We start from the raw sequence: 27,500 nt of genomic DNA, 5'->3' as shown, positions 1-27,500 counted from the left end.
TATTCATTTATTTTTCATGTTTGATTGACCTCACGCCGGCTGGGAGCCGTGAGACGCCAGGTCTGAACTACAGAGAGATTTAAAGTGATAAGCTCCTCCCACTGCAAAAAAACAACAACATGCAGTTTACGCATGATCAAATAGTTAACGCCGTTAAAGCCATATTAACGCAAAATGAACGCATTAATCTGCCCAGCCCTAATATATATATTATATATATAGCGAGAGAGAGAGAAAGAGAGATATTGTCTTCATGCTGATGAGAATGCACTAAATAGTATATTAGGGGAACTGGGACTCAGCTCCTGACTGTAAACCTGACGTGTTGAACAAAAGCTTCATATAAAAAGCTTCTACATGTTAATAAGTACAAACCTGATTGATGCTCTTTAGTGTTGGATTAGTCTTTAGAACATGTTGCTCAAGCTATGCTCAAAACCACTGTGTTTTCAGTGCCAGTGATGGCACACACACACACACACACAGAGAGAGAGAGTCCCTGAGTTGTCTTGACCTAATTGAAGCCCAGCGGTCTGCCCGAGGTCATTCTCTTATACCTCCTTTATTTTAATGAGGTTTTTAATTAGCATGTTAATTGCCTAACGTGATCAGCGGGGTGACTAGCTAGCTGGCTAGCTGCTGCTGGCATCCAGCTGGGCTGTAGCGCTGAGGCTTTCCACTCTGCTGCACAGCACCGTGCCGGCACAGCCTGCTCGCCTGCAGAGGAAACGCTGGTGGAGGAAGAACAAGTGCTGATTCTCTGCTCTCTCGTCTTGCATTTATGGCGGAGGCAGAGCTTTAGATCTAATTAATTGTCACTTTATTCAAATGAGTTTACTTCTTTGACACCCAGTTGATTTGCGGCCTCCCTCTTTTATTTAGAAAACAGTTTTAAGAAACTGAACTCACCAACTGATGGCAACTCCAATAACCTTCAGCCATGCAAAGGAAAGGCCCTGGACATGGAACCCTTTAAAGATGCTTCATCAGATCAGTGCAGACGTCCTGGTGGCTTGTTAATCACAGCCTGGAGCCGGCAGCTAACGCTGCAGCGCCACGGCAGCTTTCCATCCGCACCGCCACGTTGGACAAACGTCTTGTTGTTCCACACTTGTGTTTTGAGAATGGATCACCTTCACACACATCACCTGCCTTCAGGCAGTGTGTGAGTGTTCAACCGAAACCCCCAGCAGCGGCTCCGATCGGAAACTTCTCCGGTCAAACGGTACCTCCGTTCAATCTTTGTTGTCGGTATCGAGCACAGAAAAGACCCTTTGTGTGGTTTAGCTTTCAGCCAATCAATCACAAAGCTTCCGCTGCAGCGGCTGCAACCGTACAGCCGCTGTCGTCTGCAGCTAGCGCCCAACGCGGAGACGTCTGAGTAGGCGGCTAGCAGCTAACCGCGCTAACAGCTTAAACAATGACAAAGTGCTAAAGAAGCCCCTAGGCTGAAGCCGTGAGGGTGGTGGTGCTTCTGGGGGAGCGCAGGGCAGACACACACAGCTTCCATTCACATGAAGTATTGAATGAAGTAGAAAAGAAAAGGTATCGGTTTCACGTCAAGGGTACTACTCTGAGTTTAGCTCGTAGGCGGAGATCTCTCTGGTGATTATCCAAAGTATCCAGACTTCCACTATCAGTGAAAATCCGTTCAGCGCAACACAAATCAACTGCAGGTTGATACAAACAGATTGTTATATGAAATGGCCTTCCAGCTCTCTGGGTCTGGAGCCGTTGCTCAAGAGGCTCTGAAGGAAACCAGCAGCACAGGAAGCTGCTCCTGAAGCCAAACACCAGGAGGAAGAGGCGTCTGAAGGTCTGAGCGAGAAGCACTGGAGAAAAGAGGTGTATATACAAGGAGAGGAGACAAGGAGATAAGGAAATGTATGGAACATGAAAGGTGGAGGCGGCGGCCAGAGAGATGGAGGGCGAGCGTCTCTCTTCCTCCGTCATGTCATCGCCTTCACTCCAGCAGGAACTCAAGGCTGCGCGGTTATGAGGCTCGCCTTTATAATTCACTTCTTTATTGAGCCTGCATGGCCTTCACTGACACACACACACACACACACACACACACACACGCACACACACAAAGAGGAGGGTGATTTAGCCTGGGAATGTTGTGGTGTGTAGACCTGTGAATCATCCTCTCTTATCTCCTTTTGTTTGTCTCTCTCTCTCTCTCTCTGTCTCTCTTTCTTCCATGTCTCTCTTATCATTTCTCTCCCCGGTTGCTTCCTCTCATTCCTCTGCCTCCATCCTAATTCTTCCCCTCCATGCCTCCTGTCATCTCCTCCCTCTCCTCCTTCCTCTCCTCCCTCCTCTCCTCCTTCCTCTCCTCCTTCCTCTCCTCCCTCCTCTCCTCCTTCCTCTCCTCCTTCCTCTCCTCCTTGCTCTCCTCCGTCCTCCCTCTTCTCCTTCCTCTCCTCCCTCCTCTCCTCCTTCCTCTCCTCCTTCCTCTCCTCCTTGCTCTCCTCCGTCCTCCCTCTCCTCCTTCCTCTCCTCCCTCCTCTCCTCCTTCCTCTCCTCCTTCCTCTCCTCCTTCCTCTCCTCCCTGCTCTCCTCCTCACCCTCCTCCCTCCTCTCCTCCTCTCCTCCTTCTTCTCCTCTCTCCTCCCTCCTTCCCTCGCTCCTCCCCCCCTCCAGACAGATCTACTGTATAGAGAACGCTCACGGCCAGTTGGTGCGTGACCTGGACTTCAACCCCAACCGGCAGTACTACTTGTCCAGCTGCGGAGACGACTGCAAGGTCAAGTTCTGGGACGTCCGCAACGTCCAGGAGCCCGTCAAGACCCTGGAGGAGCACTCTCACTGGTGAGGGGAGGGGGGCGGTGAGGAGGAGGAGGAGGGGGGGGGGGGGGGTCAGGGGGGTCTTATTTCTTGTCACAGTCGTTGATTTATTGATTGCTGTTGGGATATAAAGAGAATTTCAACAATTATAACAAAAACATTGCTAAATATGCTAAAAATAAATTCATGATATTCCAAATGAAATCAGCTATGAGCAACCTGAAGTAACTGCTCTGGTTGTTATTGAGCTCGTTCCTGAACATGCATGTACCTACGTTATGTAGAAAAGTAAAATGGCCGCTGTCTGGTCTGGCATGGCTCCAGCTCAGCGTGCGGTCAAAGCTCTCTGCAGTTCTTAATGACACTTATCCATATGGGAATGTTATGGGAAGCCCAAGCAGGAGCATTCCTAGTGGAGTAATTCACCCTGGACGGCCATTAGCATGACATTTCATGCTGATGTACCTCATCGTCCGAGACCGCCGCCAGAAAATACACAATCCATTCACCTGAGCTGTCCGGAGGAGAAGAGGAGACCTTTCAGAGCTGATGTCTGAACTCAAACCGCCGGTTCGATTCCCCAGAGAGCCATGTTGTGTGCTGGCATGAGTGAGGAAGTCCAGTTTCATGATGAGAGTGAAGGTGACGGATTTTAAGGATTCCAAAAAATGTGAATCTACATTTTTCTAAAATGTTTTAATATTTCACATTCCAACGTTTCCCCACAGCTGCACTTGTGTTGGGACACAACACTTTTTCTTTGTATACCACAGGATCATCACCACGTAACATCTGACTGTGTCTCTGCGTGAAGGCTTAAAATAGCTCGACACACCACGAAGCGTCATTCAGACTCATTCAGGAAACCAGGAGCAATAATAATAAACATGATGATGGCTTTCTGCTTCTATGAATATCTGTATCTCCTTCCAATGAAACGCTGCCAGGAAAGGTATAAGACACTGCATTAAAGCATTGAACAGGGCAGGAAGCCAGGAAGCCAGGAAGCCAGGAAGCTAGGAAGCCAGGAAGCCAGGAAGCCAGGAATACCAGGAAGCCAGGAAGCCAGGAAGCCAGGAAGCCAGGAAGCTAGGAAGCCAGGAAGCCAGGAAGCTAGGAAGCTAGGAAGCCAGGAAGCCAGGAAGCCAGGAAGCCAGGAAGCCAGGGAGCCAGGAAGCCAGGAAGCCAGGAAGCCAGGAAGCTAGGAAGCCAGGAAGCCAGGAAGCTAGGAAGCCAGGAAGCCAGGAAGCCAGGAAGCCAGGAAGCCAGGAAGCCAGGGAGCCAGGGAGCCAGGAAGCCAGGAAGCTAGGAAGCCAGGAAGCTAGGAAGCTAGGAAGCTAAGAAGCCAGGAAGCCAGGAAGCTAGGAAGCTAGGAAGCTAAGAAGCCAGGAAGCTAAGAAGCCAGGAAGCTAAGAAGCCAGGAAGCCAGGAAGCCAGGAAGCTAGGAAGCTAAGAAGCCAGGAAGCTAAGAAGCCAGGAAGCTAGGACACCAGGAAGCCAGGAAGCCAGGAAGCTAGGAAGCCAGGAAGCCAGGAAGCCAGGAAGCTAAGAAGCCAGGAAGCTAGGAAGCTAGGAAGCCAGGAAGCCAGGAAGCTAGGAAGCTAGGACGCCAGGAAGCTAGGAAGCTAGGAAGCTAGGAAGCCAGGAAGCCAGGAAGCTAGGAAGCTAGGAAGCTAGGAAGCCAGGAAGCCAGGAAGCTAGGAAGCCAGGAAGCCAGGAAGCCAGGGAGCCAGGGAGCCAGGAAGCCAGGAAGCTAGGAAGCCAGGAAGCTAGGAAGCTAAGAAGCCAGGAAGCTAGGAAGCCAGGAAGCTAGGAAGCTAGGAAGCTAAGAAGCCAGGAAGCTAAGAAGCCAGGAAGCCAGGAAGCCAGGAAGCTAGGAAGCTAAGAAGCCAGGAAGCTAAGAAGCCAGGAAGCTAGGACACCAGGAAGCCAGGAAGCCAGGAAGCTAGGAAGCTAGGAAGCCAGGAAGCCAGGAAGCTAGGAAGCTAAGAAGCCAGGAAGCTAGGAAGCTAGGAAGCTAGGAAGCTAGGAAGCCAGGAAGCCAGGAAGCTAGGAAGCTAGGACGCCAGGAAGCTAGGAAGCTAGGAAGCTAGGAAGCCAGGAAGCCAGGAAGCTAGGAAGCTAGGAAGCTAGGAAGCCAGGAAGCCAGGAAGCCAGGAAGCTAGGAAGCCAGGAAGCCAGGAAGCCAGGGAGCCAGGGAGCCAGGGAGCTAAGAAGCCAGGAAGCTAGGAAGCCAGGAAGCTAGGAAGCTAAGAAGCCAGAAAGCTAGGACACCAGGAAGCCAGGAAGCTAGGAAGCCAGGAAGCTAGGAAGCCAGGAAGCCAGGAAGCCAGGAAGCTAAGAAGCCAGGAAGCTAGGAAGACAGGAAGCTAGGAAGCCAGGAAGCCAGGAAGCTAGGAAGCTAAGAAGCCAGGAAGCTAGGAAGCTAAGAAGCCAGGAAGCTAGGAAGCCAGGAAGCTAGGAAGCCAGGAAGCCAGGAAGCTAGGAAGCCAGGAAGCCAGGAAGCCAGGAAGCTAGGAAGCCAGGAAGCTAGGAAGCTAGGAAGCCAGGAAGCTAGGAAGCTAGGAAGCCAGGAAGCTAGGACGCCAGGAAGCTAGGAAGCCAGGAAGCTAGGAAGCCAAGAAGCTTGGACGCCAGGAAACCAGGAAGCTAGGAAGCCAGGAAGCTAGGATGCCAGGAGGCCAGGAAGCCAGGAAGCTAGGAAGCCAGGAAGCTAGGAAGCTAGGAAGCCAGGTAGCTAGGAAGCCAGGAAGCTAGGAAGCTAGGAAGCCAGGAAGCTAGGAAGCCAGGTAGCTAGGAAGCCAGGAAGCTAAGAAGCTAGGAAGCCAGGAAGCTAGGAAGCCAGGTAGCTAGGAAGCCAGGAAGCTAGGAAGCTAGGAAGCCAGGAAGCTAGGAAGCCAGGAAGCTAGGAAGCCAGGTAGCTAGGAAGCCAGGAAGCTAGGAAGCCAGGAAACTAGGAAGCTAGGAAGCCAGGAAGCCAGGAAGCCAGGAAGCTAGGAAGCCAGGTAGCTAGGAAGCTAGGAAGCTAGGAAGCCAGGAAGCTAGGAAGCCAGGAAGCTAGGAAGCTAGGAAGCCAGGAAGCTAGGAAGCCAGGAAGCTAGGAAGCCAGGAAGCCAGGAAGCTAGGAAGCTAGGAAGCCAGGAAGCTAGGAAGCCAGGAAGCCAGGAAGCTAGGAAGCTAGGAAGCCAGGAAGCTAGGAAGCCAGGAAGCTAGGAAGCCAGGAAGCTAGGAAGCTAGGAAGCTAGGAAGCTAGGAAGCCAGGAAGCTAGGAAGCTAGGAAGCCAGGTAGCTAGGAAGCCAGGAAGCTAGGAAGCCAGGAAGCTAGGAAGCTAGGAAGCCAGGAAGCTAGGAAGCTAGGAAGCCAGGAAGCTAGGAAGCTAGGAAGCCAGGAAGCTAGGAAGCCAGGAAGCTAGGAAGCTAGGAAGCTAGGAAGCCAGGAAGCTAGGAAGCCAGGAAGCTAGGAAGCCAGGTCTTGCTGACTACATAGTCTCTCTCTCTCTAGATGATCAGTGTGTGAGACAAACTGGGCTACTGCTGCAGCACACCAATACATAAAGATAAAGGCACACACACATAGACACACACATACACAGACACACACACACAGACAAACACACACACACACACACACACAGAGACACACACACACACACACACACACACACAGGTGGTATCTCCAAAAGAATGATAGACTTAGTGAACATATCTATAACTGTTGATATCTGCAGATGTGATCGCTTCAGATAGGAGATAAGTGTGTGTGTGTGTGTGTGTGTGTGTGTGTGTGTGTGTGTGTGTGTGTGCGTGTGTGTGTGTGTGTGCGCGCGTTGCTCTTTCTTATCTCTATGTGTGGAGACATGTATTTGAGTGTGTTCAAGCTTTTCTATAATGCATATGTCTGAGTATATTCGTCCTGTGTGTACACTTCTATTTAGTTTGATGTGTGTGTGTGTGTGTGTGTGTGTGTGTGTGTGTGCGTGTGTGTGTTTTGGGAGTGCTGCCAGGATATGGCCTCAGGGCTGCTGGGGGTATTAGGGACTATTTTTTAGCAGGGAAGCGGATTATGGGAGCGCGGGGAGCAGCGTGGCCGAGGCTGATTTCCTGTCAACAGCCTCCGTTATCCCTCAATCCTCCCTGTGAGGGAGCTGTACTGTGAGCTGTGCCCCGGGCTCACACACACACACACACACACACACACACACACACACACACACAGAGAGAGAGAGGGAGACACTGTTGACTATCACAGACATAGAAAGAGGGGGACACAAGTGGAGAGAGGAAGGTTGTGGAGCCCTGAAAAAGTGGATCAGAGCAACAAATGAGACCGGGATGAGGGAGTTCATGATGAAGCTCATCAGCTCGTGAATGAGCCCAAATATAGACTGAAAGCACCGAATCCTCCATTTCTGGCATCAGTCTCCACCCAGAGAGGCATAATGTGCTGTGAATCCCTCTGTGAGAACGCTGCATTTTCTGCATGATTTGCGTGGGCACGAGTGTGTGAAAGAGAGAGACAGACAGTTTCTCTGCACGACTGTGTGTGTGTGTGTGTGTGTGTGTGTGTGTGTGTGTGTGTGTGTGTGTGCGTTTCAGCATGTGTGCTCTTCCCATACGTGTAGTTTTACTAACCGCATTGTGATATCAGTATATCGTGGATCCTTTGTTCGGAAACAAAAGATCCACACACGGCTCTTAATAAATGCACTGAATGTACTACATCTCCTCTCACATGCACACACACGCACGCACACACGCACGCACGCACACACGCATGCACGCACACACACACACACACACACGCACACACACAGATGCACTGTTTAAATGGCGTCTCTCCTCCCAGGGTGTGGAGCGTGCGCTACAACCACAGCCATGACCAGCTGGTGTTGACGGCCAGCAGCGACAGCCGCCTCATCCTCTCCAACATGGTGTCCATCTCCTCGGAGCCGTTCGGGCATTTGGTGGACGATGAGGAGCTCAGCGAGGGGGAGGACAACCACCAGGAGGAAAAGTAAGGAGCAGCTCGGCCTAGTTAGAGAAGGAAACGCTTCCAACTATTTTATTTTAAATCTTCTTTTTTTTTTACAATTTATTCCAGCTCCAATTTCATGTATTTTTAATACCAGTTATGTTTTTCCAGGCTGCCAAACTTGAGTAATGATTAGTGTTTCAAGGTGTTAACTGTTATGACAGTGACCCTCGAGCAGGTCACAGGTAAGTGTCTCTGGGTTTCAGCGCTCTGCTTCAGGAGAGTCCATAATCACCAATCCTGAACACACAAGAGGGAAGTTAATTGAAATTGAGAGGTACATCATCAGCCCCTCTGCCAATTATTGATGTTTCTACCCATGTATAAAGCATCGTTCATGGCCGCACGTACTGAACATTAACAGGGTTGTGATTTTGGATGCTGTAACTCTGCTGTGACCTGGTGATCCACGAATGACCTTAAACCTCTGTAAGGCATTTGGACAGTAGGAGCCCTTCTTTAGTTTGAATGCACATGTGGAATCAGCACTGTGTGAAGGGATGTGGTGTTTTGTAGTGGGCTACTTCTCCTCATCCTCAGTCAGTGTATTACATACAGTAGATGGACTTTTGGGTACCAGCACAGCAGCAAAGCAACGTAATATGTTCACCTCTTGGAACTGAAGCCGATACTCACGCCCACCAGACTCTCATCCTTTGACAAAAACAAGAACTTTACAACTAAGTCACACAAGAACACAAAGAAACTAACAGATGGAGGCCGATGTGGACCAGTTCTGCCAGTTAACCCGTTAAAACTGTGGAACCACGTTGTCTCCAGACCGCCTCCCTCCTGTGTTTGAGTCGAGTAAGGCTGAGCCCTACAGAGGAACCTCATCTCCTTACTCTATCTCTAAGGCTGAGTCCTACAGAGGAACCTCATCTCCTTACTCTATCTCTAAGGCTGAGCCCTACAGAGGAACCTCATCTCCTTACTCTATCTCTAAGGCTGAGCCCTACAGAGGAACCTCATCTCCTTACTCTATCTCTAAGGCTGAGCCCTACAGAGGAACCTCATCTCCTTACTCTATCTCTAAGGCTGAGCCCTACAGAGGAACCTCATCTCCTTACTCTATCTCTAAGGCTGAGCCCTACAGAGGAACCTCATCTCCTTACTCTATCTCTAAGGCTGAGCCCTACAGAGGAACCTCATCTCCTTACTCTATCTCTAAGGCTGAGCCCTACAGAGGAACCTCATCTCCTTACTCTATCTCTAAGGCTGAGCCCTACAGATGAACCTCATCTCCTTACTCTATCTCTAAGGCTGAGCCCTACAGAGGAACCTCATCTCCTTACTCTATCTCTAAGGCTGAGCCCTACAGAGGAACCTCATCTCCTTACTCTATCTCTAAGGCTGAGCCCTACAGAGGAACCTCATCTCCTTACTCTATCTCTAAGGCTGAGCCCTACAGAGGAACCTCATCTCCTTACTCTATCTCTAAGGCTGAGCCCTACAGAGGAACCTCATCTCCTTACTCTATCTCTAAGGCTGAGCCCTACAGAGGAACCTCATCTCCTTACTCTATCTCTAAGGCTGAGCCCTACAGATGAACCTCATCTCCTTACTCTATCTCTAAGGCTGAGCCCTACAGATGAACCTCATCTCCTTACTCTATCTCTAAGGCTGAGCCCTACAGATGAACCTCATCTCCTTACTCTATCTCTAAGGCTGAGCCCTACAGATGAACCTCATCTCCTTACTCTATCTCTAAGGCTGAGCCCTACAGAGGAACCTCATGTCCTTACTCTATCTCTAAGGCTCATTATTTTAAAGATAGCCAAGCAAATGTATGACATATTTTTTCTGCTCTGGGCATGAAGTAAACGCACAGATGGGTGAAACATGAAAAGAATAAACAACACATAATGTCACGGTCATATTCCCTCATGTGATGAACTGCGATGACATCTGGTGACGATGGAGGCCACGCCTACCTGTGGAAACAAGCTGAACAGGAAGTGGCTGACAGGGTCCTGTGTCAGACCACGCTGTAGACGCCACGCCACATTTTAAGTCAATCCTACTTTCATATTTCAATGGTTTCATATCATAAGAAAGCAACTTCAGCACTATTCATGTCGAGATAACTTCAGTTTATGAGGGAGGGCCGGGGGTTTGATACCTACGCATTCAATCTGAATCGATCAGCTGTTGCGGTGCCAACTGTAACCCTCACGGGGCAAAGAATGGAACATCATATTTTAATACTTTCATGAGTGTGTAATCACCTGAAACTGCTGTTTCCATGAGCTTCTCCTCTACACAGGCAGCATAGTGTTCCTACAGTAGCCCAGAAGAGACAAACCAAGCGCTGGCTCTCCTGAGACGCTCATGTTGAATAGACGCTTCATGTGGCGGCGGGAATGCGCCTGGATATCTCTGGTCATCAGCATATGAATCTTGACTGATGGCAAATGGACGTCTCTGTGTAGCCTCCTTACAACGCTGCAGACTCAAGTTGCACCCACTGGATGTAAAACAAGGAAAACAGGGAACAGGAGGGTGAGAGTGCTGCTGTTATAAATCTCAGAGCGGTCACACTAAACAATACTATTGTACACTCTTCACTTTGACATTTGATTAAATCTCAAGTGGCAGAAACAAGAGCACTATTCATATCCACGGGTTTCGTCCTCCCGGCCACCAGGAGACCACCTTTCAGCTCCGGTAGACAAACTCAGCGGAGTGGTAGCGGCTCAAAGCCCAGAGGGAGCGGCTCATTTCAGGAGATTAGAGCATTCAGCACATCTTACACGTTGGCTCCAACAAAACTGTGATAATGATCACCTTCATGGAGGTGAGCGAGATGGCAGTAGTATTACAGTGGATCCATTGAAGCTCCATGTGCCTAATAAACAACGTCACTTTGTATCACTGGAGGCCAGTGAGACCAATATCACCATATTTGTAGCGTACCATATTTTCCATTAGCGGGTGACCTGTCGATGACATAATGTTAAAAAGTGCGCGCAGCATTGTAGCATCAGGTGCTCTCACACGTACTCTGGTTCCTGTTCTCCCCCAATGAATCTCTACGAGCGCAGCACTTAGGACTGTTTTTATTCCAGGCTGCAGCCGGGGAGCAGCGGCTGTCTGAAGGAAGCGTTACCGCGTGAAATAAATCCAGATATGTATGTCAGCGGCTCCCTCGGGACGACTTCCAGCAGCGGTCTGGGAGAAATGTGTGATGGCAATAATGCTGGATCATAATTCTAAAGATCTTATTTATTGTCACATTGTCGGAGCCGTGGGAGGTGTGTGTGTGTGTGTGCGTGTGTGTGTGTGTGCACGTGTGTGTGGGTGTGAGTGTGTGTGTGTGTGTCTGTGTCTGTGCATGTGCGTGAGTGAGTGTGTGTGTGTGTGTGTGTGTGTGTGTCTGTCTGTGTGTCTGTGCACGTGTGTGTGGGTGTGAGTGTGTGTGTGTGTGTGTGCATGTGCGTAAGTGTGTGTGTGTGTGTGTGTTTGTGTCTGTCTGTGTGTCTGTGCACGTGCGTGTGTTTGTGAGTGTGTGTGTGTGTGTGTGTGTGTGCGTGAGTGTGTGTGTGTTTGTGTCTGTCTGTGTGTCTGTGCACGTGCGTGTGTTTGTGAGTGTGTGTGTGCGTGTGCGTGAGTGTGTGTGTGTGTCTGTCAGCATACATGTGACCACCAGTAGTGCTAGTGAGCCGTGTGGTTTCACTCAGTCGTGCACACGAGCGTGTAAACGTGCAGGTGACAAATCCACAACTTGAGGTGTGCTCTGCTGAGTGACAGCTGACAGCGGTGATGCACCGAGGAGCGCAGCAGCGCCTGTAAGGAAAGGAAAGGAAAGGAAAGGAAAGGAAAGGAAAGGAAAGGGAAACTGCAGGCGAGTGAGCAGAAATGGAAACAATGATGCTGAAGTCATTGTTATGAACGGTTTCTGTGTTAAATGAAATACATGACCTGCTCACCTCGAGGATTCACACCATGCGAAATATCAAACATCATTAAGAACATTCCACGCATTTTTACTTGCAGTGTCATGATTTTCCAAATCCTCAATCTGATTTGACTTTTGATTTTAAGCTCACGGACCAATTCAATCTTCAAGTTTAAACATTTATACCCCACTGGGCCACTCCAATTTAATGATTTATTTTAAATGTAATAACACAAACGTATTCCATCAGTCACTGGGGATGAAACGGTTAAAGACGATGTGTGTGTGTGTGTGTGTGTGTGTGTGTGTGTGTGTGTGTGTGTGTGTGTGTGTGTGTGTGTGTGGTGCAGGGGTAAGGAGCCGCTGCAGGACAGCGTGGTGTCGACCTACGAGGAGCACGAGGACAGCGTGTACGCGGCCGAGTGGTCGTCAGCTGACCCCTGGCTGTTCGCCTCGCTCAGCTACGACGGACGACTCGTCATCAACCGAGTGCCGCGCGCCCTCAAGTACCGCATCCTGCTCTGAGGCCGGGTGTGTGTGTGTGTGTGTGTGTGTGTGTGTGTGTGTGTGTGTGTGTGTGTGAGTGTGTGATGTAGATAACTTGTAGCTCATATGTTCCTCTGAAACAATAAAAGTGTTTTGGCGCTTTATGACTCGTGGAAGAAACATTCATCCTGTTATAAAAAGTCATTTTATGCATGAATATACTATTATGATATTTTGCCTGAATCCTATTTGTTGGTATTCATGTTATCATCTGTACTACTATAATACTGGCAAGTGAATACACAATATTTGAGAAAATAAATATTATTATAATTAAAAGATCATCTTTAATCTGTAAGTGTTTCCTGTCTGGGTATAGTATATAATATAGTGTAGTGTATAGTATATAATATAGTGTAGTGTATAGAGTATAATATAGTGTAGTCTATAGAGTATAATATAGTGTAGTGTATAGAGTATAATATAGTGTATAATATAGTGTAGTCTATAGAGTATAATATAGTATATAATATAGTGTAGTCTATAGAGTATAATATAGTGTAGTGTATAGAGTATAATATAGTGTAGTGTATAATATATAATATAGTGTTTAGTATAGTCTCTATTGTATAATATAGTATAGTGTATAATATAGTGTATAGTCTATAGAGTATAATATATTGTAGTGTATAATATATAATATAGTGTATAGTATAGTCTATAGTGTATAATATAATGTGGTGTAGAGTAAATAATATGGTCTAGTATAGTTTATAGTGTATAGTATAGTGTAATGTATAGTACATAATATCGTGTATAGTGTAAACTTTACACTATACTATACACTATATTGTATAGTGTATAATATAGTGTATAGTTCATTGTGTATAGTTTATAGTGTATAGTTTATAGTTTATAGTATAGTGTATAGTTTATAGTCTAGTTTATAGTGTATAGTTTATAGTTTATAGTATAGTGTATAGTTTATAGTCTGGTTTATAGTGTATAGTTTATAGTATAGTATATAGTTTATAGTGTATAGCATAGTTTATAGTGTATGGTTTAGTTTATAGTGTGTAGTTTATAGTATAGTGTATAATTAATAGTATAGTTTATAGTGTATAGTATAGTTTATAGTGTATAGTTTATAGTATAGTGTATAGTTTATAGTCTAGTTTATAGTGTATAGTTTATAGTTTATAGTATAGTGTATAGTTTATAGTCTGGTTTATAGTGTATAGTTTATAGTATAGTATATAGTTTATAGTGTATAGCATAGTTTATAGTGTATGGTTTAGTTTATAGTGTGTAGTTTATAGTATAGTGTATAATTAATAGTATAGTTTATAGTGTATAGTATAGTTTATAGTATAGTTTATAGTGTATAGTATAGTTTATAGTATAGTTTATAGTGTATAGTATAGTGCATAGTATAGTTTATAGTGTATAGTATAGTGTATATTTTATAGTATAGTTTATAGTGTATAGTATAGTTTATAGTATAGTTTATAGTGTATAGTATAGTGCATAGTATAGTTTATAGTGTATAGTATAGTGTATATTTTATAGTATAGTTTATAGTGTATAGTATAGTTTATAGTGTATAGTATAGTGCATAGTATAGTTAATAGTATAGTTTATAGTGTATAGTATAGTGTATATTTTATAGTATAGTTTATAGTGTATAGTATAGTGTATAGTATAGTTTATAGTGTATAGTATAGTTTATAGTGTATAGTATAGTGTATAGTATAGTTTATAGTGTATAGTATAGTTTATAGTGTATAGTATAGTGTATAGTATAGTTTATAGTGTATAGTATAGTTTATAGTGTATAGTATAGTGTATAGTATAGTTTATAGTGTATAGTATAGTGTATAGTGTATAGTATAGTGCATAGTATAGTTAATAGTATAGTTTATAGTGCATAGTATAGTACATAGTATAGTGTATAGTTTATAGTATAGTTTATAGTGTATAGTATAGTGTATAGTATAGTTTATAGTGTATAGTATAGTTTATAGTGCATAGTATAGTTAATAGTATAGTTTATAGTGTATAGTATAGTTAACAGTATAGTTTATAGTGTATAGTATAGTACATAGTATAGTTCATTGTGTATAGTTTATAGTATAGTTCATAGTGTATAGTATATAGTTTATAGTATAGTGTATAGTTTATAGTCTAGTTTATAGTGTATAGTTTATAGTATAGTATATAGTTTATAGTGTATAGTATAGTTTATAGTGTATGGTATAGTTTATAGTATAGTTTATAGTGTATAGTATAGTTAATAGTATAGTTTATAGTGCATAGTATAGTTAATAGTATAGTTTATAGTGTATAGTATAGTTAATAGTATAGTTTATAGTGTATAGTATAGTTAATAGTATAGTTTATAGTGCATAGTATAGTTAATAGTATCGTTTATAGTGTATAGTATAGTTAATAGTATAGTTTATAGTGTATAGTATAGTTAATAGTATAGTTTATAGTGTATCGTATAGTTAATAGTATAGTTTATAGTGTATAGTATAGTTATTAGTATAGTTTATAGTGTATAGTATAGTTATTAGTATAGTTTATAGTGTATAGTATAGTTAATAGTATAGTTTATAGTGCATAGTATAGTTAATAGTATAGTTTATAGTGTATAGTATAGTACATAGTATAGTTTATAGTGTATAGTATAGTTAATAGTATAGTTTATAGTGTATCGTATAGTTAATAGTATAGTTTATAGTGTATAGTATAGTTATTAGTATAGTTTATAGTGTATTGTATAGTTAATAGTATAGTTTATAGTGTATAGTATAGTTAATAGTATAGTTTATAGTGTATAGTATAGTTAATAGTATAGTTTATAGTGTATCGTATAGTTTATAGTGTATAGTATAGTTAATAGTATAGTTTATAGTGTATAGTATAGTTAATAGTATAGTTTATAGTGCATAGTATAGTTAATAGTATAGTTTATAGTGTATAGTATAGTTAATAGTATAGTTTATAGTGTATAGTATAGTTAATAGTATAGTTTATAGTGCATAGTATAGTTAATAGTATAGTTTATAGTGTATAGTATAGTTAATAGTTTATAGTGTATCGTATAGTTAATAGTATAGTTTATAGTGTATAGTATAGTTAATAGTATAGTTTATAGTGTATAGTATAGTTAATAGTATAGTTTATAGTGCATAGTATAGTTAATAGTATAGTTTATAGTGTATAGTATAGTTAATAGTATAGTTTATAGTGTATCGTATAGTTAATAGTATAGTTTATAGTGTATAGTATAGTTAATAGTATAGTTTATAGTGTATAGTATAGTACATAGTATAGTTTATAGTGTATAGTATAGTTAATAGTATAGTTTATAGTGTATCGTATAGTTAATAGTATAGTTTATAGTGTATAGTATAGTTATTAGTATAGTTTATAGTGTATAGTATAGTACATAGTATAGTCGGCCACCAACCTTTTTGGAACCGAGAGCTACTTCGAGGTACAAAATAATCCGAAGGGCTACTTGTTTGATACAAACTTCCTGAACAACAATGTTCCTCAGATCACCTTTTAATATTAATATATGTGAAGTGACTGATCACATATCAATGGTAATTATTCCTCACAATAATTATTTACAATTTCCACAACAATGATGAAGGGAAAAAATAAATGTTATCACTTTGTTAGAAAAATGAAAATAAAGTTATATCTGTGCAACACATAACTAATCTTTAGTTACTACTAATATCTTATTGTGCAAAACAATAAGCTATTTTTTGACAAAACAAAACGGAATGAGTGCAGATGTGTGAGCCATCAGGTTGTATCAGTATTTGTGGCTCAGTGAGCTGCTTTCCTCAATAAATCTTGTTAAAACGGGTTGTAGATTTGATACAGAGGTCTGTTTTCTGATGAAAGACGCAACAGCAGAAAAGACCTCAAAGAGAGCTCATAAAGATCGGCTTTTGGCAAAATGCCAAAAATCAGCGAGTCGCGCAAAGCAAAGCAACTTATTAACGGCTCAGCATTTCCTCTTGCGCCCACAGAACCTTGATATGCCAAGTCAGAAACGTCCGTTCATGGAGCTCCAGGCTGCAGCCTCTTGTTTGTCTTGACCCGCACATAAATGAACTGTGAGGCTTTTAGACTGATAGCTGAGCTTAAAGCAGCAAATCCCATTGTGAAAAGCACGATGATGGTCGGTTGATGATTTCTTTTCTTTTTTTGACGAAGCTCAATTTTTTGGGCGATTTTTTGAACACGTCTTTCGGATGACTTACGTGGTCCCTGCGGGCGACAAGGTGCCACCGTGTTGGCCACCTCTGGTATAGTATAGTGTATAATGTTTAGCTTAGTGCTGCATTAAACTGTTAAATCTGATGATTTTTTACTTCAAACTTCACTATACCCAGGGCAGCAGAACAAGCTGAGAAAACAATACTGACCAATCAGGACCAATCAGGCCCTATTAGGCCCTATCCAACAATATCCGGCCCTATCAGTCCTATCGGGTCCTATCCGGCCCTATCAGGCCTTACCAGGCCCTATGAAGCCCTATCCGGCCCTATCTGGCCTTATCAGGACCTATCACGCCGTATCCGGCCCTATCATGCCCTATCATGACCTATCAGGCCCTATCTGGCCCTATCATGACCTATCTGGCCCTATCATGACCTATCAGGCCCTATCAGGCCCTATCATGACCTATCCGGCCATATCAGGACCTATCAGGACCTATCCGGCCATATCAGGACCTATCAGGACCTATCCGGCCATATCAGGACCTATCAGGACCTATCCGGCCATATCAGGACCTATCAGGACCTATCATGGTTTCTTGTCACTCCAGTCCAGCAGTGGCTCTCCATTTTGATCTATTTTTGGTCTCAGCCTCCTATGAGCTGCAGAGCAGCAGCCGTTCCGTCCAGCTGACACCAACAGACCTTCATGTGTTGACCGGACGCAAAACCAAATGAACTTTCTTTACTGCCACCTTCTCATTCTCTTCTTCCTTGTCCTATTCTTTCTGTCACCTGCTACCCCCCCCCCCCCCCCCCCCCTCTCTGTACAGTGTGTGTGAGGCTGGTCGATAGTGACAGTCCAAGCCTCTGTTATGGCAGACACCACGGACAGGCCTTTTAATTGCAGCTTCACTCTATGCATCAGACACACACACACACATACACACACACACACACACACACACACACACACAAGCAGGGGCACAGGCTCTTCATTAGTTATGCCAGTTGGAGCAGGTGGGGCTGAATACAGAGTATATTTGGCTGTCTAATCAAAGAAGCTGCTCATACACACTCACCAACGTGCACACACACACACACACACACACACACGTCGTTACCCTGCAGTCCATGAGAGGAGGGATCAGGGTGTAGATGCAGAGGGCTAGGTCGCGGCGTGCACAGACGTCAGCGCGTGAAGAGGAGCGACGTCATGTTTCTGAACAGAAAGACAAACGGCCGCTGAGAGAAAGATATTTTGATTATAATATGCAGAATATCCAGCAGCTGATTTAACTGACTGGGACCAATCAGTCCATCCATCTGCTGGAGCCAGCTCAGTATTTACATGTGAATCGATGAAGGCGCCTCTTTAGTATTCCTGAAGGCTCGCCGGGACAAATCACACTCATGTTGATGCAATGATTATGATTGTGGACATTTTGAGGTGTTATTGCTGACACGGTAATACACAGCGTTGGTTATTCAGAAAGCAAAATCTAGGACCGGCTGTCGTCTGCAAATATAGAATGAATGATTTGTTTTGTTTCATTTATGTTACATTTCATTCGCTGAGGCTTTTATCCAGAGAGACTCACAATAAGTGCATTCAACCGTGGGAACAAACTCAGAACAACAAGAATCAGGAAAGTACAATTTCTTCAGTAAAGTCAAACTACAAAGGTGCTATCAGTAAGAGACATTTAAGAGCTGCTAACATGCTGCTAACGTGCTGCTAACATGCTGCTAAGAGCATCTTGCAACTGGAAAACATTTTAATCCATGAACACATTCTATACGTGATGAATCAAAAGCTCTCCCAATAGATATAAAGAAATAGATACACACTTAAAGGGCCAGCGTGTGGGATGTGAAGGATGTATTGGCAAAAATATAATATGAATAACTTTGTTTTCATTAGTGTATAATTACCTGAAACTAAGAATATTTTTGTTTTCTAGCTTAGAATAAGACACTTCTATCCACACGGAGTCCGTCATGTGCCTACAGTAGCCCAGAAGGGACAAACCAGACACAATGGAGAGGTGAAGGATCATCACCTGAAGGCTGTAGTTCTGATTCTCATGACAGAACCTCTGAAAGACGCCGCGGCTTCCTCGCAGCGTGAGCACGGTTCACACCACGAGAAGCCACTGCATCCCATTGGACCTTTAAATGTAAACCAATGCAGGAACATTAATTCTTAATCAAGTTTTTTTCTAATTTTGGCCCATTCTTGGCTGCATTTACCCAGGACAGAGGATCCTCCTCTGTTGCTCTATGAAGCGTCTTCCTGTTTCCTGTGAAGGGTTTTACTGTCTTTATTTGGGGAGTTGTTCCTGATCCGGTGTGAGGTTCAGGGACAGGATGCTTACAGACTGTAAAGCCCTCTGAGGAGAATCTTGTACTTGTGATGTTGGGATATAAAAATAAACTGAATTGAATTGAAACTGAATTGATTTAGATTTTTTGATTAATATTATGAATATTATTGGGTTATGATTCTCTTCTGAGTGTTGCCATTCATTGTAAATATTGAATCTTCACTTTTTCAAAACTTCTTTTGTTGAAGTTGTTGAATTCTCTTTTTACTCCGACAGCATCAATACATCAAATGCTGCTCGTCAGCGTAATATTCCACACAGCTGTGAAGCAATAACCATGTTCCTGTTTGCGGTCATATCGATGCTTTTGGGGGCGTGGCTTTGGAGCATCTTGCTCTCAGGATAACCACCAGCTTCAATCCCGTTCAGAGAAGAAGGACACACTATTCATCCGGGGCTTTGGTTCCTCTGCAGCTCCTCCGGCTCGCCTGGCGGCTTCCGCTCTCTCAAAGCGCCGCAGTGAGACAAGACTTCAGAAAGAAGCCTCGGCGTCTCTGGGACTGTCGTCACGGGTTAGTGGCGAGCGTCTACTCAGCGCGTTGGCACCAGGTCACGTGACCGCGGGCGCTCCACGTGCCGGCCTCCTCGGACATGAAGCCGTGACCTGGAACAAGAGGCGACGGCGTGTTGTGGCCGGCGGCCGCCTCACGCGACCCCTGAAGCTCTCGCGTGAAGCGGACTGCAATATTCACGTGGCGGGAAGTAAGAGGACTTATTATACACATGAATCTGTTTGATGACAAGATGCTTAAGGAGAGCTTGAGGAACGGAACCTAACAGAGATCAGGAGTCTATATTCATTTGTTCTGTCGTTGTGTGACGCTGTTTCATATGTTTTATTATCTTTACTTCATCGCGCCACACGAGACGTCTGACAGGAAGTACACACTTCTACAACACAACAGTGTTTACGTAACGTCTTGAGCGATTGTACCCGAGGGTCAACCCGGTCGTGCTCAAAGGGAGGAGGAATGCAGCTGCTGAGAAAATGAAATAAGACAATGAAATTTAAAAAAATACATTTCATTTAATTATTTATTCATGTTGGTGCCACCTGGGGTGTGTGTGTGTGTGTGTGTGTGTGAGTGTGTGTGAGAGTGTGAGTGTGTGTGTGTGTGTGAGTGTGTGTGTGTGTGAGTGTGTGAGTGTGTGTGAGTGTGTGTGTGTGTGAGTGTGTGTGTGAGTGTGTGTGTGTGTGTGTGAGTGTGTGTGTGTGTGTGTGTGTGTGAGTGTGTGTGTGTGTGTGTGTTTGTGAGTGTGTGTGAGTGTGAGCGTGTGTGTGTGTGTGTGTGAGTGTGTGTGTGTGTGAGTGTGTGTGTGTGTGAGTGTGTGTGTGTGTGTGTGTGTGTGTGTGTGTGTGTGAGTGTGTGAGTGTGTGTGAGTGTGTGTGTGGTGTGTGAGTGTGTGAGTGTGTGCGTGTGTGAGTGTATTTGTGAGTGTGTGTGTGTGAGTGTGTGTGTGTGTGTGTGTGTGTGTGTGTGTGTGTGTGTGTGTGTGAGGGAGCGTGGGTTCCAGGTGATTATTACCTCGTAGACTTTGACTCATTTGAATGGAGGAGTTCATTTGAACCCTTGAAATGTAAATTATGCACAAACACGCTGCTCCACAGGAAGAAGACAAAGAAAGGAAAGAGAGGCTGATAGCAGCCGAAGAGACGTCAGAGGTCCCTCAAGGCGCTGGGGGAGAGAACGTCCACACGGTGTGTGTGTGTGTGTGTGTGTGTGTGTGTGTGTGTGTGTGTGTGTGTGTGTGTGTCCTTTATAGCGGTCTTTGTGAGGACTGTTTGAGTTCCAGACCTTCAGAGTGAGGACATCTCTTGACAGACCTTCAGAGCGTCCTGGTAGTTGAGACGCGCTTCAGTCAAACTACTTTGCAGAAGGTCCTCTGCTTCAGGCCACGCCCCCTTTGGGTCGCAGCTCAAACGCCTTAAAGCTCAGGTGAGGGGCTGGAGAAGGCTTTGTGCTCATGATGTCATCACAAACATAGAAGTTGAGGATCATGTGTGTTTGGAGGAAGAGGGAAGCCTGGTGAAGTGCATGCAGTGCTACAGACGGACCTCCCTACTAACTTAACCCTGTAACCGCTGAGCCGGAAGGGAAGGAGCTGCAGCTGCAGACAGGTGCTCCTGCATGTGAGCAGGTATCAGAGATGAGCTCTGCTGTGCAGCCCCAGAACAAACCAACCATTTAAATGTGCAGGGATGAACTCTCTCTCTCTCTCTCTCTCTCTCTCTCTCTCTCTCTCTCTCTCTCTCTCTCTCTTCTCTCTCTCTCTCTCTCTCTCTCTCTCTCTCTCTCTCTCTCTCTCTCCTCCATGAAGCTCGGTCCATCACTGATGTTCTGGAGGAGCTACTTAGCACGACGTCCTGTAGTCGGGGAAAAGCTCTTGTGTGGTAAGCTACTTATTGTGCTCTCGCTGCAGCAGATAAACTGCTCTGGGAGGCCGAGCAGAGACCCGTAAGCCATGAGGGCTTACAGGAGGGTCTTTATTCAGGGTGCGTTCAGGGTCTCTATTCAGGGTGCGTTCAGGGTCTTTATTCAGGGTGCGTTCAGGGTCTTTATTCAGGTTCTTTATTCAGGGTGCGTTCAGGGTCTTTATTCAGGTTCTTTATTCAGGGTGCGTTCAGGGTCTTTATTCAGGGTGCGTTCAGGTTCTTTATTCAGGGTGCGTTCAGGGTCTTTATTCAGGGTGCGTTCAGGGTCTTTATTCAGGGTGCGTTCAGGGTCTCTATTCAGGGTGCGTTCAGGGTCTTTATTCAGGGTGCGTTCGGGGTCTTTATTCAGGGTGCGTTCAGGGTCTCTATTCAGGGTGCGTTCAGGTTCTTTATTCAGGGTGCGTTCAGGTTCTTTATTCAGGGTGCGTTCAGGTTCTTTATTCAGGTTCTTTATTCAGGGTGCGTTCAGGGTCTTTATTCAGGGTGCGTTCAGGGTCTTTATTCAGGTTCTTTATTCAGGGTGCGTTCAGGGTCTTATTTCAGGGTGCGTTCAGGGACCCTCACAGAGCAAAATGACACTTTTCTAAAAAAAAAGAAAGAAAGAATCAAACCTCTTTATTGATTTGCATAAGTTCTCTCTGTGTGAACCTCTCGAGACGCTCCCAACGTCAGCCTCCTGCTCCAGTGTGAGTCCTCCAGTGTGTGTGAGTCCTCCAGTGTGTGTGTGAGTCCTCCAGTGTGAGTCCTCTAGTGTGTGTGTGAATCCTCCAGTGTGTGTGTACTCCAGTGTGTGTCCTCCAGTGTGAGTGTATGTCCTCCAGTGTGTGTGAGTCCTCCAGTGTGTGTCCTCCAGTGTGTGTGTGAGTCCTCCAGTGTGTGTGTACTCCAGTGTGTGTGAGTCCTCCAGTGTGAGTCCTCTAGTGTGTGTGTGAGTCCTCCAGTGTGTATGTCCTCCAGTGTGTGTGAGTCCTCCAGTGTGAGTCCTCTAGTGTGTGTGTGAGTCCTCCAGTGTGTGTGTACTCCAGTGTGTGTCCTCCAGTGTGAGTGTATGTCCTCCAGTGTGTGTGAGTCCTCCAGTGTGAGTCCTCCAGTGTGAGTCCTGTAGTGTGCGTGTGAGTCCTCCAGTGTGTTTGTGTCCTCCAGTGTGTGTGAGTCCTCCAGTGTGAGTCCTCCAGTGTGAGTCCTGTAGTGTGTGTGTGAGTCCTCCAGTGTGTTTGTGTCCTCCAGTGTGTGTGAGTCCTCCAGTGTGTGTGTGCTCCAGTGTGTGTCCTCCAGTGTGAGTGTATGTCCTCCAGTGTGTGTGAGTATGTGTCCCGCTCCAGTGTGTGAGTCCTCCAGTGTGTGTGTGTGTGTGTGTGTGTGTGTGTGTGTGAGGCAGAGCGCACGCCACTGAGACTCAGACCTCTTTGTCACTCAGAGGCCGTGAACTGCACCCCGTGAAATCCATTAAAACCAATTTAGCCGCAGCCGATCGGCTCGGAGCTCCGTGATGAATTAATGACGGATTTTCCAAATGTTGGTGGTTTGAGTTGATTGCTGGGTTTTATTTCTCTGACCTGGTGTCATTCATCATTATGAGGTGAAGGCGCTCAGCGAGGGACCAGCAGCTCACCTGATGACGCGAAAGAGTGTTTTAAATGTTTTGTGCTAATTCAGACTGAATGTTCTGTTTCCGCTGCAGGTTGTGTGTGTGTGTGTGTGTGTGTGTGTGTGTGTGTGTGTGTGTGTGTGTGTGTGTGTGAGCTTGATTGACTCGTGATGGAAGTGACTGGTGACTTCATCTTGGGGTCCACTTATTAAATGTCAGAATAAGTTGACCTAGATTGTCCGCTAATTATGCGAGAGCCCTGCAACCTCATGTCCTTCTGCGTTACCAAAGAAAGATTTCAGCGGTTGGAATCGATCCTTTCCTGATTCAAGATGAGCAGTTAGACGGAAATCGCCTGCCGCCAGTGGAGGCAATGGATCTCGCGTCGTACTGGAGACCAGTTTTTACACACAGGAAAGTTTCAAGGCGTACAAAAGTCTGCTGGCTTCTGCCGAATTCAAACCAAAAGCGTAACGCTTGTTTCCCTGATTTTATTCGCTTGACACGTTATGCGGTTAACTCATTTTTCGATTTTCGCAACCAGTTGCGGCAGAAAGGCGGCTTGGCTTGAGTCTCGTTACCCCGAGTTACCATCATCACATAGCCCGGTTACATTCCTGTAAAACAGTTTTCATTTCCGCTATCGATCATGGGACATTAACAACTATTTATGCGTTATGCTTGTTGTGTAAATAAAACAAACATCTGAACATCCAGCGCCCCATGTCTGGGTTCATACTGTTCTCCGTGTCTGGGTTCATACTGTTCTCCGTGTCTGGGTTCATACTATTCTCCGTGTCTGGGTTCATACTATTCTCTGTGTCGGGTTCATACTGTTCTCCGTGTCTGGGTTCATACTATTCTCCGTGTCTGGGTTCATACTATTCTCCGTGTCTGGGTTCATACTATTCTCCGTGTCTGGGTTCATACTATTCTCCGTGTATGGGTTCATACTGTTCTCCGTGTATGGGTTCATACTGTTCTCCGTGTCTGGGTTCATACTGTTCTCCGTGTATGGGTTCATACTGTTCCCCGTGTCTGGGTTCATACTATTCTCCGTGTCTGGGTTCATACTGTTCTCCGTGTCTGGGTTCATACTATTCTCCGTAGTCTCACAGCTGTCTCTGGCTCCAGGACGAGTGTCTGGATGAAGCCGCTTCCAGCTCATTCAGGACCAGCAGTGACTGTTTGGCTGCCGTGCTGAGAGCTGTTCCCATGTAGCCAGTGTTTTATTTTACCTTGAAATGAATCACAGAGTAAAGGCAGACATCGCCCCACGGAGTTGCCATATTCATGGCTTCCTCCCAAGTTTCCATCCACAGTTCCTTTGCGCAAGTGAAAGACATTGATTTTCACTCGAAAAAGCAAAAGGAGATTATTGACGAGAGAGTGTGAATGGAAACGTGCCCACAACCCGATGTATCAACAGAAACACATGAGAACAGTCCTAACGCTCATACAAGAGTGAAACAGAAGTAAGTTAGATGCATCATGTGAGAAGCTGGACAAGTTGAAGTACGAGCCTGTCTTGTTGAGCTGATAATATTCTGAATCATTAGATCCACATCCAACAATAAGGCACAGTGCAATAATCACAAGACGCCGTTTTGATCTGAAACTGTGTCTCCTTCAGGATATAATAGTCATTTCTTAAGAAGAGCGGCATAAAACACAGCAAAACAATACCGTGCATGGACCCCAACATGGCCGCCAAAGCTTGTTGTTATAGGGGTCACAAGAGTAATTGTGCTCTATTTCACAACCTTTGCCACAGACTGACTCCTGGATTCATAAAATTAATGTGATTAGTTAGAACAGTGATCCTTTAGTACCGGGCCGCACAGAAAGAATGAAGGAAAATATTTGTTATTGATTATTAAGGTTGGAAAGATGTTTTATTTTGAAAAATGACCGGCTACATCTCTGCGTGCGTCTGAGCCTCTTGACACAGGAGGTCACGTGACATGTTGCCCAACTATGAAACTCAACAATGATCAATTCAGAATATCCTGATGGTCAAAGAAAGCTGTGAAGCCCTGTTTCCATTGCCAACACCCTGTCTCAAAGAACACGTGTCGGTGTCGCCGTCACCCCGAGGTGAGACCGGTTCATTGCTCAGAAACCAGCTCAAGGCTCAAACTAATTCAGCGTAATGGTGAGTTGTATTTTCATGTACTTTAAATTTGTTTTCATGCCAGTCGTATAATTTTATGACGTCATATTTATGCCCAGACCGACCATATGTCCTTTGTTACTTCCTCTGGTGACTGAGGTGAGACACCGTGACGTGAACATCAAAGGTGTCTGTCGTCTTATTCACGCTGCCGTGCTCTACTCGGTAGAGTAAAGTACATATCTATCTAGCTACTACGCTGTTAGCATCATCGTTCCTGTAAACACAGCAGCACCGTTAGCATCATTGTTCCTGTGAACATAGCAGCGCCGTTAGCATCATCGTTCCTGTAAACTCAGCAGCACCGTTAGCATCATTGTTCCTGTAAACACAGCAGCACCGTTAGCATCATTGTTCCTGTGAACACAGCAGCGCCGTTAGCATCATTGTTCCAGTAAACACAGCAGCACCGTTAGCATCATTGTTCCTGTGAACACAGCAGCGCCGTTAGCATCATTGTTCCAGTAAACACAGCAGCACCGTTAGCATCATTGTTCCTGTAAACACAGCAGCACCATTAGCATCATTGTTCCTGTGAACACAGCAGCGCCGTTAGCATCATCGTTCCAGTAAACACAGCAGCACCGTTAGCATCATCGTTCCTGTAAACACAAAAGCGCTGTTAGCATCATCGTTCCTGTAACCACAGCAGCGCCGTTAGCATCATCGTTCCTGTAACCACAGCAGCGCCGTTAGCATCATCGTTCCTGTGAACACAGCAGCACCGTTAGCATCATTGTTCCTGTGAACACAGCAGCGCCGTTAGCATCATTGTTCCTGTGAACACAGCAGCACCGTTAGCATCATCGTTCCTGTGAACACAGCAGCACCGTTAGCATCATCGTTCCTGTAAACACAGCAGCACCGTTAGCATCATCGTTCCTGTGAACACAGCAGCACCGTTAGCATCATTGTTCCTGTAAACACAGCAGCACCGTTAGCATCATCGTTCCTGTAAACACAGCAGCGCCGTTAGCATCATCGTTCCTGTGAACACAGCAGCACCGTTAGCATCATCGTTCCTGTGAACACAGCAGCACCGTTAGCATCATTGTTCCTGTGAACACAGCAGCGCCGTTAGCATCATTGTTCCTGTGAACACAGCAGCACCGTTAGCATCATTGTTCCTGTGAACACAGCAGCACCGTTAGCATCATTGTTCCTGTAAACACAGCAGCACCGTTAGCATCATTGTTCCTGTGAACACAGCAGCACCGTTAGCATCATTGTTCCTGTGAACACAGCAGCACCGTTAGCATCATTGTTCCTGTAAACACAGCAGCACCATTAGCATCATTGTTCCTGTGAACACAGCAGCGCCGTTAGCATCATCGTTCCAGTAAACACAGCAGCACCGTTAGCATCATCGTTCCTGTAAACACAAAAGCGCTGTTAGCATCATCGTTCCTGTAACCACAGCAGCGCCGTTAGCATCATCGTTCCTGTAACCACAGCAGCGCCGTTAGCATCATCGTTCCTGTAAACACAGCAGCGCCGTTAGCATCATCGTTCCTGTAAACACAGCAGCACCGTTAGCATCATCGTTCCTGTGAACACAGCAGCACCGTTAGCATCATCGTTCCTGTGAACACAGCAGCACCGTTAGCATCATCGTTCCTGTGAACACAGCAGCACCGTTAGCATCATCGTTCCTGTAAACACAGCAGCACCGTTAGCATCATCGTTCCTGTGAACACAGCAGCACCGTTAGCATCATTGTTCCTGTAAACACAGCAGCACCGTTAGCATCATCGTTCCTGTAAACACAGCAGCGCCGTTAGCATCATCGTTCCTGTGAACACAGCAGCACCGTTAGCATCATCGTTCCTGTGAACACAGCAGCACCGTTAGCATCATTGTTCCTGTGAACACAGCAGCGCCGTTAGCATCATTGTTCCTGTGAACACAGCAGCACCGTTAGCATCATTGTTCCTGTGAACACAGCAGCACCGTTAGCATCATTGTTCCTGTAAACACAGCAGCACCGTTAGCATCATTGTTCCTGTGAACACAGCAGCACCGTTAGCATCATTGTTCCTGTGAACACAGCAGCACCGTTAGCATCATCGTTCCTGTGAACACAGCAGCACCGTTAGCATCATCGTTCCTGTAAACACAGCAGCACCGTTAGCATCATCGTTCCTGTAAACACAGCAGCACCGTTAGCATCATCGTTCCTGTAAACACAGCAGCACCGTTAGCATCATCGTTCCTGTAAACACAGCAGCACCGTTAGCATCATTGTTCCTGTGAACACAGCAGCACCGTTAGCATCATCGTTCCTGTAAACACAAAAGCGCTGTTAGCATCATCGTTCCTGTAACCACAGCAGCGCCGTTAGCATCATCGTTCCTGTAACCACAGCAGCGCCGTTAGCATCATCGTTCCTGTAAACACAGCAGCGCCGTTAGCATCATCGTTCCTGTAAACACAGCAACGCCGTTAGCATCATTGTTCCTGTGAACACA

At 45.3% G+C, this 27,500-nt stretch overlaps 1 protein-coding gene across 5 annotated transcripts in view; it reads left to right on the top strand.

Moving 5' to 3' along the window:
* Positions 1–27,500, top strand: part of eipr1 (EARP complex and GARP complex interacting protein 1) — an 85,210-nt gene that overhangs the window by 53,008 nt on the left and 4,702 nt on the right. For 2 of the 5 annotated variants that reach the window (XM_068601606.1, XM_068601609.1), the window contains 3 exons: positions 2,647–2,814; positions 7,637–7,804; positions 12,071–12,505. In XM_068601606.1, coding sequence (XP_068457707.1) covers positions 2,647–2,814; positions 7,637–7,804; positions 12,071–12,245 — 511 coding nt within the window. In that variant the 3' untranslated portion in view covers positions 12,246–12,505. Of the gene's footprint in view, positions 1–2,646; positions 2,815–7,636; positions 7,805–12,070; positions 12,506–19,251; positions 19,534–21,156; positions 21,230–27,500 lie in introns of those variants that run through there. The other 3 variants (XR_011080051.1, XM_068601607.1, XR_011080052.1) reach the window with 3 other exon arrangements.

The sequence above is a fragment of the Clinocottus analis genome, unplaced genomic scaffold, assembly GCF_023055335.1.
Source record: "Clinocottus analis isolate CAN_PGR_092001 unplaced genomic scaffold, fCliAna1.0.p SCAF_52, whole genome shotgun sequence".
NCBI classification, from domain to species: domain Eukaryota; kingdom Metazoa; phylum Chordata; class Actinopteri; order Perciformes; family Cottidae; genus Clinocottus; species Clinocottus analis.
Note: the sequence above shows the minus strand (reverse complement) of the source record. Positions and strands in the feature narration are given on the sequence as shown.